The sequence below is a fragment of the Trichechus manatus genome, unplaced genomic scaffold (genome assembly GCF_000243295.1).
Source record: "Trichechus manatus latirostris isolate Lorelei unplaced genomic scaffold, TriManLat1.0 scaffold00030, whole genome shotgun sequence".
NCBI classification, from domain to species: Eukaryota; Metazoa; Chordata; class Mammalia; order Sirenia; family Trichechidae; genus Trichechus; species Trichechus manatus.
In genome coordinates, this window is record NW_004443966.1 from 8,454,299 (window position 1) to 8,464,979 (window position 10,681).

General features: G+C 44.3%; 1 protein-coding gene across 1 annotated transcript in view; it reads left to right on the forward strand.

The window, feature by feature from the left end:
* Positions 1-10,681, forward strand: part of TLN2 (talin 2) — a 479,103-nt gene that overhangs the window by 371,949 nt on the left and 96,473 nt on the right. Inside the window, exons 26-28 of the mRNA XM_023729855.1 lie at positions 4,534-4,627; positions 7,632-7,721; positions 9,897-10,019. Of these exons, the coding sequence (XP_023585623.1) occupies positions 4,534-4,627; positions 7,632-7,721; positions 9,897-10,019 (307 nt within the window). The remainder of the gene's footprint in view (positions 1-4,533; positions 4,628-7,631; positions 7,722-9,896; positions 10,020-10,681) is intronic.

Genomic DNA, 10,681 nt, shown 5'->3' on the forward strand with positions numbered 1-10,681 from the left:
AATGATTTAGGTGAAAGTTAACAGAGCAAAGCAGTTTCTCGTTCAAAAATTTACACACACATTTTTTTCATGGCACTGGCTGCAGTCCCACATGTGTCAGCAGCACTCTCCCCCTTTCCCCGCCCCCGCGTTCACCGTGTCCATTTGTCCAGTTTTCCTGTCCCCTCCTGCCTGCTCATCTTTGTTCGATCTCATGTACTTGATTGATCTAAGAAGCACGTTCCTCCTGCGTGTTATTGTTTGTCTTATAGGACTGTCTAATCTTTTGCTGAAAGGTGAACTTCAGGAGTGGCTTCAAGCCTGAGTTAGAAGGGTGTCCAGGGGCCATAGTCTCTGGTTCTTTGGTCTCTGTTAGACCAGTAAGCCTGGTCTTTTTTGTGGATTTGATCATTTGTTCTACATTTTTCTCCTGCTCTGTCTGGGACCCTCTATTGTAATCCCAGTCAGAGCGGTCAGTAGTGGTCGCTGGGCACCACCTAGTTCTGGTCTCAGGGTCCTGTAGGCTATGGTTCATGTGGTCCATTAGTCCTCCGGACTAATTGCTCCCTTGGGTCTTTAGTATTTTTCCCTCTCCTTTGCTGCGGACTAGAAGAGACTGATAGTTGTATCTTAGATGACTGCTTGTAGTTAAACTATATTATTTTTAATCTCCATGCCTTGTGCACAGCAAAGGAACCCTGGTGGTGCAGTGGTTAAGAGCTCGGCTGCTAACCAAAAGGTTGTCACTTCGAACCCACTAGCTGCTCCTCGGGAGGAACACATGGCAGTCTGCGTTGGGAAAGATTACAGCCTCGGAAAGCCTATGGGGCAGCTCTCCTCTGTTACAGGGTCACTGTGAGTCAGAATCGACCAGGGAATACTCGCAGGTGGATTGTATTTTGTTCTGTCCTCCCTTCCTCAGCACCTCCTCCCTTGAGGAAGGAAATGTCTTACCCTGCTTTTCCCTCCAAACTACTTATCAAGTGATAATGTGCTTAATAGGTCATCAAAAAGCACACCTTGGTTGATTATCTTCCACCCCCACCCGGGCTCCAATTCCGTTATCTATTTAAAATTTCCAGCCAGAGCTCTCAAACTCTAGCTGAATTGATTCAGCATCTCTGAACACTAAACAGTTTTTAGGTTAAAAACCACTTTTTAACCTCTGAGATTTTTAAAATGTGAGAGCGGATAGATATGCCTAGATAAAGAATAAGTACAGGAAAATATTATCTCTGGATGGTGGGCTTTTGATTATTTCACTTTTTTGTATTTTTTAAAATAAACTTGTACAGATTTTACTATTAAAAATGTTAATAAAACCAAAATGACTACAGTTCCGGCCTATTTAGATTTACACAGAGCAGAGGGAAGGCCCAGAAAAATATGCTAATTGCAGGCATATTTTTTATGATACTGTAAGCTGGTTTATTCATATTTTTAGTAGCTTTATTGAATATTTTTCTTTAAAAATATCTTGTTAAAAATCACCGTTAACATTTTGACATATGTCATTCTGTCATATTTTTATGTGGACATTTTTACAGTAGTGGGCTCATACTGTATGTACTGTTATAATTTTTATTTTACTTGTTTATCATGAATATTCTTCTGTGGCATTATTAACATGATATACACTATGGTTTTAGATGGACCCCCGAATTCTGGTGTGGGCTGTACTTTTATCTAACCAGTCCTTTATTGTTGCATATTTGAGTTGCGTCTAATCCTTTGCTCTTATAAATCACTGCTGTAGTTTGAAACCTGACAAAGCTACATGACCATTTGCTTCTGGGCCTCTTCGTTTGTTGTCTGGCCGTGTGGCCCACACTCGGAAGTGAGTTACAGGGATGAATGATACCTGAATAATGCTACTTAGTCGTGGGTCCGTGTTAACCCAAGTGACTCGTTCAGACATGCGGTACTGGGCTGGCACTTTTATGGATTGTACAACTACAGACCTTTCGTTGGTTCTTTGGTTTGTTTGTTTTTTTAATAGACTTTATTTTTTAGGGCAGTTTTAGGTTTACAGAAAACTTGTGCAGAAAGTACAGAGTTCCCATACACCTTCTTCGCTCCTGTACACAGATAAAAAAGTTTTTGTTAACATTTTTCATTCTTGTGGTACATTTGTTATAATTGATGAACCAATACTGATGCATTATTAACTAAAGTCTAGTTAGCCCTGGTAGCACAGTGGTGAAGAGCTCGGCTGCTAACCAAAAGACTGGCAGTTTGAATCCACCAGCCGCTCCTTGGAAACCCTATGGGACAGTTCTCCTCTGTCCTACAGGGTCGCTATGAGTCGGAATCAATGGATTCGGTTTTTGGGGTTTTTTTATAGTTTGCATTAGGGCTCAGTCTTTGTGTTGTATGGTCCGTGGGTTTTGACGAATACATGATGTTATATGTCCTAAGAACGCCTTGTGCTCAACCTATTCATCCCCGCCCTCAACCCCTGAGTCCCTGGCAACCACGTCTCTGTAGTTTTGCCTTTCCAGAATGTCTGGTGTTGGATCGTACAGTATGTGTAGCTTTCCAGACTGACTCCTTTCACTCAGCAGTGTAGTCCCTCCGTGCCTTTTTGATAGCTCATTTCTTATTGTCACTGAAGAACACTCCATTGTATGAATGTATTTACCCTACATTTTTATTTGAAAAATTTTCACATCTGCAGAAAAGTGAAAAGAACAGGCCAGTGAACAGCTGTATACCCTCTGGATTCCCCAATTGTAAACTCTTGGTTTTTAATGGAAAGAGCTTCATATACAAACTAGGCTTAAAGAGAAAATCCAGGTAACCAGGAAACATTGCAAGGAATGAGCTAAATGGAAAGCTTTTGTTATATGTGGAAATCTTCTCCAAATGGCCATGTCATCCTAGTTGGTGACATTCTGCATCCTTTATTAAGTGAACACATGCTAGCCTGTCCTCTCAGAAGTGTTCGGAAGGCTACCACACAACACAGTGTTGGCCTCTGAGGGCCACTTGAAATGCATTCATCATGCACTGCCCTTTCCAACAGGTTGGAAGAAGGCATTGTCCTGCTCTCTCACTGACTGGTCATTTTTGCTTTGCGCCATACAGAACACAGTGCTTTCCAGTGGCACCTTAATTTAGCACGCGTCCCCAGATAAATGAATCACCAGAGTTAATCTTGGAAAAACGATTTGGGAATTTTCTTGAGTTCAGGAATGTTTTTCCTCTTCCCAACTCATCACCCTAGGTAAATTTAAAATTCAAAGCAGTGTCTCTTCATTGAATAAGCCTCTGTACATTCACAACATCATTTTCCATCTAATTTGATATTCTATGGGAAGTTGCAGGGCCAATTTAACTAATAAAATGAGGAATCTTGTATATTAGGCAGTGTGAGTGGCTAACAGCAACATGGGCCTTCATTTATTTTAAGTTGCCCTTTAACTGTAATGGTTAGCAACTGTGAATAGAACTCCAGACCCTGCCAGAGTGGTTTAATTGTGGCCTACAGAAAACTGATTGCACTCCAGCTTTGAAGCCAGACAGACATGGATTTAAGCCTGGTTTCTGCCCCCTCCTTGTAGCATCCCCGTAGGGAGTTATCTTTCTCCGTATTTTCATTTGTAAAGCAGAAGGGTACTCAATTTTAAGAGCTACTATAAAGCTACAGTAATCATGACATTGTGGCATTGGCAAAGGGTTAGGCACATAGATCAATGGAACAAAGTGGACTCCAGAAAGAGACCCATACAGTATGACCAACTGATTGTCAACAATGGTGCAAAATCAATTCCATGGAGAAAGGATAGTCTTTTCAACAAATGAAAACTGGAATAGTTGGATTTCATGTCCAAAAAAAAAAAACCTCAATCCATACTTCAAACCTTACACAAAATTAACTCAAAATGGATCACGGCCTTCCTAAACCTAAGACAAGTTGACAGGGGCTTCTCAAGAGGGGTCTCAATGTAAGAAAAATCTAGACTGCCTCCTAAGTTCTAAGAAGAATAGAAACACATCTCAAATCACACAAGAGTCTCTAATCTATTCCTATTCATGTTAACAAAGAAAATAGCTATTTTAAGGAGTAGTTTTGGGATAGTTTCTGTGAACTAGTCAGTCATGTAGAATTTAATGGAAAGTGGAGATTTGGAAATCACGGGCGCACTTTGCAATGTGTCTGCTGTATCCCAAAATAGCTTCTGCAGATAATCTTAACTCTCGTGGGTTGCTAATGAAGAGTTTCTATTTGCAGCTTCACTGGGAATTCTTTCTCATGAATATATTAAAAGATAGTCATGCTTTCTTAAGAGGACTATATACGTGTCCCCTTAGGCGTATAGCAAATGAATCATGTGAAGCAAGGTAAAGATTCCCTTTTGCTTGAAAGAAGGTTTCTCTCTCCCCTGGGTGTGGTTTATTTTTGGTTGTTTACAGCCTCTGACTTGTGGTAGAGCTCTCACTGGGCACCCCAGCTCACGTAGTGAGTCAATTGTGTTGCTGGTGAATCTGCAAAGCATAGATCTAGAACATACTTTCAGTCTTTTAAAATTAAAACACCTGTTTTTCTCACAGAGCTGTGACAGAGAGCATCAATCAACTCATCACGCTGTGCACCCAGCAAGCTCCTGGCCAGAAAGAGTGTGATAATGCCCTCCGTGAACTCGAGGTAGGCCCACAGGAGGCTGCTTGGGACTTGAGGAGTGTGGCACAAACAGTTTACACTCGACTACTAGCCTAAAGGTTGGCAGTTCAAACCCACCTAATGGCACCACAGAAGAAAGGCCTGGCAATCTTCTATAAAGATTCCAGCCAAGAAGATCCTATACAGCAGTTCTACTGTGTAACACATGGGGTTGTCATGGGTCAGAATCAGCTTGATGGCAGTGGGTTTGGTTTGGTTTTGGTGCTCCTGTTAGGCATCCCCGGGTGGTGTAAATAGTTAACGCACTCAGCTAACTGAAAGGTTGGAAGTTCAAGTCCACCCAGAGGCATAGCGGAAGAAAGGCCTGGTGATCTACTTCTGAAAATCAGCCATTGAAAACTCCCATGGAGCAGCGTTCTCCTCTGACACCGTGGAAGCTCCTGTTCTTCCCCTACAGATTGTTTTCCTCTCCTCTGTCCTTGCTTTTTCTCTTTCCTGGGAGATTGTTGGGGCTAAAGTTTCAACCAGGTGGGATGAGATTTATTTTTTTAAAAGATTCTTGTTTTTAAAAGGTAGGGCCTGTGGTATTGGATGTAGGTTGAAGATGAGCAGTCTCTACCTGAAAAGTTCTGGAGAGATTATTCTGGGGCAGATGGGAGAGAAACAGAGGCTGGGATGGGTGAGCCCGCTGAGAATGAATTCCCTCTACGTTTTGTTTGGCGGTATGCAGGAGGCACATAAGAGAAAACACAGGAGTGACACTTCTTTACTACACAGGTGGCCTCGGGACCGCCGCTGGCCCAGAACCCAGTTGTGGGTGCTTTTCAATTTATATTGACACTCACAGTTGACTTGTAATTGAAGTTTCATGTATGCCTATGGAATGTGTGTGGGTAAACATAAAATCAACATGCCCACCTGTATGTAAAGCAGTTCTAACGGGGGCAGCTTATATTAAAATAGCCAAATGGGCACTCAGTAGACATGGGTTGATTGTGCCCCACGGGAGTTTAGTTTCCTGGATGATTATCAGGAGGCTGGCATGGTGGGAATACCCATTGCAGCTGCTGAAGCATTTGATTGAGGCCCTGTCTGATGAGGCAAATAGGCTGTCGTGCACTGGTGGATGTGAGGTGGGGCCTGTTATCACGGGACTGAAGCATTCTGAACATGGTTGAGAACGTTCTTACGATGGCTGAACTACTGCCCTAATCTGGTCTGCTCACATTTGCAAATATAAATGATACGGGGGCTGTTGATCTGAATGAGCTCTGTTGGCCTAGGTAAAAATACCCTGCCCCTTAATGGTTTCCTTGGTCACCAAAGTGGTGACTGCCTCAGGGTTGCTATTACTAAAACAATTTAGATCATCCAAAGAGTGAGAAAAGATTCTTCAATGAAATGAACTCATTCTTTACCCTGACCCTTTGCCTTCGTGTCTTTAACTGAACAGCTCAGCAGCTTCCACCATTAAACCCAACTCTTTGTAACTCAAGTGGCCTTATCTTTGTGTTGGTTATGCCTCAAAGGCTGCTGCCTGGAAGCCTGGGACTTAATATGCCTTCTGACTCAGTGGGGAGATGGTTGAGGAGATACACCCCCAGGTTTCCCTCCTCTGGAAAAGCCCCTCGTTAGTGGTGATCAGAGGCCATTCACAGAAAGGCCCGCAATGGTTTCCAGTGGCCTGGAGACAGAGAAGAGGCAGGCCCTGTGCCCAGTTCCCCGAGGTGACCTCAACCAGACTAAACATTTTCTGTACTTTTTAAATTAAAAATAAATGCGCCCACAGAAACCTGCACACAAATGTTTATAGCAGCTTTACTCATAATGGCCAAAAATTGGAAGCAACTAAGATATCCTTCAGTAAGTGAATGGATAAGCAAACTGGTGCGTCCGTACAATGGAGTATTATTCAGCGATTAAAAAAAGAGTTATCAAGCTGTGAAAAGACATGGGGGCACCTTAAATGTGTATTGCTAAGCGAAGGAAGCCAGTCCGAAAAGACTGTATACTGTATGATTTCAACACTGTGACTTTCTGGAAGAGGCAAAATTAGAGAGACAGTGAAAAGATCGGTGGTTTCCACTGATGGGGGATGGAGGAGGGGTAAACAGGTGGAACAGGGCGTTTGAAGGGCAGTCAAACAATTCAGCATGATGCTGTGACGGCAGACGCGGGACAGCATGCGTTTGTCAGAGTCCATGGGACTGTACAACACAGTGGACGCTAATGTGAACTCTGGACTTCATTATAATATATCAGTGTTGGCTCAGTTGTAACAAGTACACCATATTAATGAAAGATGGTAATTATGGGAGAAGCTGTGTGCAGGGAGGAAAAGGGGTAGATGGGAACTCTCTAAACTTTATGCAGTTTTTCCTTAAACCGAAAACTGCCCTAAAAGATAGTCTATTAAAACAAATAAACAAAAACAAATGAACCATCCCAATGGGCAGTCTTGGGGAATTACCTTCTTTCATACCTACCCATTTAGAGTTCCAGAATTGAAAGACTGAAGGTTATAACCCATTTTCAGGCACGAAGAAATGAATGAATGGGTCCTTGAGATTTGAACTCCTTGGAGTTAACCGAGCAGAGAAATTGTGCCAATTGACCATGAATATGTTGCCTTGCATTAACCTTCAAATTTCTTTAAGAAAAAACAAATCTGTCTTTGGATACCATGCTTCTCCTCCTTCGTAATGGAAAGCAAAAGACTCTTACCTCTGGCTCAGCTAACCTAAGACCGCCCCACCCCCATCTGTGTTGTGTTACTAAATTTGATTAGGAAACATGACGTCAGGAATACCCTGATGTGAATTCCTCTCAGGAATCTGGGTAAATGAGTGATCAGAACCAGAACCCTTGTATCCGTAATTCTGTGTATGGAGGCCAAGCAGACAGTTGGGATTTTGTATTGAATTTATCTTGTTCTGTAACCCTTGTTTGGGTTTTTGTTTTTTAATTGTGTTACCCATATGCATAACAGAAACGCGCTTGCTTTTTAAGCTGTGTTCTCATTCTGTAGACTGTGAAGGGGATGTTGGATAATCCTAATGAACCCGTTAGCGACCTGTCTTACTTTGACTGCATCGAGAGCGTGATGGAAAACTCCAAGGTAAGCCAGTCTGGGTGGTAATTCACAGCTAATGTTACTCAGCAGTGTGGGTGAAAACCCAGACGTGCTTTGTGTGCATCTGCGTGTGCCCGCCTGGGATGGCTGCAGGCATCATAAAACCGTGGACTTTGTTCAAGGGCCTCTCAAACTTGAGTGTGCCCCAGAATCACCTGGAGGGCTTATTAGACACAGATGGCTGGTCTCCACCTCCTCAGTTTGTGATTCTGCAGACCTGGAGAGGGACCTGAGGTTCTGCACTTCTGCCAAACCCCCAGTTGATGTCCGCGTTACGAGTCCAGCAGCCACACTTGGCGAGCCGCCATGCTGTCTCGTATCACAGGTGGGCCTCCCTGTGCATCAACACAGGTGTCTTCTGCACCTGGGCCTGACCTGCTGCAGGAAGCCCGCGGTGCCTTGGGCTTGTGCGAGGCCCTCAGATGTGTTCTTTCTGCCATCTGCCTGTGGCGTGCGTTCTCCGGGGGGTGTAACGTCTTAGATATTCCAATGGTTTGTTGTCTTCCAAACTGTAAACCTACTTGACAAAACTTTATTCCTTAGTATTTAATTTGATTTGGGGGGCTGGGGGTGGGATGACAGTTACGGGGGGGAAACAAGTCTAAAAAGCCTCCTTAGGGAGCAATAATAAAAACAAAAAAAGGTGGAGAAACACTGATCCATGGTAATCGTATCCGTGTCTTTTGAGAATGCCTCAAAATTAGAAGGTGAAATGAAACACAAGTGAGATGAATGGGTTTTGTACGGCCTTGTGCTTGGAACGCGTTTGTTTACGTCACTCTTATATTAGCTTTGGGGAGACATCGGTGTTGGGGTGATGTCAGGAGAGCTGCGTTGGTGTTGGGGTAAGGCCACAGTTTGTTCTGTCCAGCATCCCTTACAGAATAACAGACGGACTAAGGGGACGATGCAGACGTTTTACATACTTAGATCCAAAGAATCTGTTTTTTCTCAAGGAGGGATGCTGGGTTAGAAGAGGGGAAAATACTGTAAGTAAACATTCCCTCTACGTTTTTTTACTTTGGAGGTCTTTATGCAAGCTGGATTATTTTGTATATCTAAGCAATTAAGTAGAGCTCTGGTGGTGCAGTGGTTAAGCGCCCTGCTGCTTTCCAAAAGGTCGGTGGTTGGAACCCACCAGCCACTCCGCAGGAGAAAGATGTGGCAGTCTGCTTCCAGAAAGATTACAGCCTCGGAAACCCCGTGGGGCAGCTCTACTCTGACCTGTAGCGTTGTTGTAAGTCGAAACTGACTCGATGGCAACAGTTTGGTTTGGTTTTAAGTAATTAAGTAGCATCTTACTTTAGGGAATTTATTTCATTGCCCCATCCACGATGACTTACATGGCGAATGAATAGAGCTCTGTATTAGGTTTTACACTTGGCAGCTTGGTCTCCGCAGGGGTTTGTGTTGAACACCCTTCAGTGTCACCATCTATGACCCAGGAAAACAGGACCTTCCCTCCTGGTTCATGATGAGGCCCGTAGAAGGCAGAACACCATATGTGGGGTGGGTGCCTTGCCCCATGTGACCTTCTTTGTGACCTTGACACCTCTGGGTTGGATTCTAAATACTAGGATCCCTTTCAGCTGTGATGTAAGTACATCTGAAGAAAGAGTGCACCACTGATTTTCAAAATAAGGGAAAATGCTTATAAAATTTAGGAAGCGTCCTTAGTTTGTGTTTGGATTATTATTATGTATATACTTGTTAAAGATGTATTTAAAGTTTACTGTTAATAAGTGAATAAATTAATAATATCAGGAAGGGTGCATCATCTGCTTTCTGGGTATGAGTTCACCTGTGCTCAGTGGACATGTCTGTGTTTTTTGTTCTGGGAAGTAATAGTTCTCAGGTTGGAGCATTCACCTGTAGTATGCCCCATATGGATTTTATTTTATTGGTCTGTGTGTATTAACAATATCTTCTTGGACTACAGATAATTTTCAGATGAAAGGTTCATATTTTCATTATTCATTTCTCTTTATGGAATGGAAGTGGTATAATTCTCCTGAACCTCTTCTTCATGCAAATAAAGGAGAAAATGGCAAATGTTGTAAATTAAGTGACTTTGAACGTTGATGTTGGAAGTGTGCCCTCCTTGGCCCCACGTTTTGAAGCAGTGCTGGACAGAGAAGTCTCTGCCTGTTTGTTTTGCAGGTTCTGGGGGAGTCGATGGCAGGGATTTCGCAGAACGCCAAGACTGGGGACCTCCCTGCCTTTGGGGAGTGTGTGGGAGTGGCGTCCAAGGCTCTCTGTGGGCTGACAGAGGCTGCGGCCCAGGTAAGTGGCTGGTCCATGGTGCCCTGACTGACAGGTCTTCCAGTGTTTTGCTCTGTGGTACACTGGGTTGCTGTGAGTTGGAACTGACTCAAGGGCACCTAGCAACAACAGGCTATGAGAGGAGAGGCCCACAGGCTGGGCGGCTCTGGGTTGGCTCACTCAGCAGCTCCATGCCTTCAGTGTGCACCCACTTCTTTCCAGCTCTCCCACTGCCAGCTGGGGTCGTCTTCAGGCCTAGGCCAGGCAGCCTCGTGGTCATAAGAGGGTTGCCAGGAGCCGTCAGGGCTGCCTCCATCCCTGCTCATGTCCTGCAGAAGAGCCTCTTGAGGCTGTGTCTGAAACACAGGAGACTTTCTTCCCAGAATCTTCAGCAAACTCCTGCTGGCATGTCACTAGCCTGAGCTGGCTTCAGCGTGATCCATCCCTACGCCCCTCTATTGGGAGAAGAGTGAGATTCCGCTGACCAGCTTGCACTAATGAGCACCCAGGCAGGATGGCTGCCTGCCTGCCGCAGGTCCATTGTCCACCACAGGCTCATTGGGAGTCTGGAGCCCGCCTGCTGCAGGTCCACTGTCCACCACAGGCTCTTCTGGAGTCTGCTGCCCGCCTGCCGCAGGGCCTTTGTCCACCACAGGCTCATCTGGAGTCTGCTGCCCGCCTGC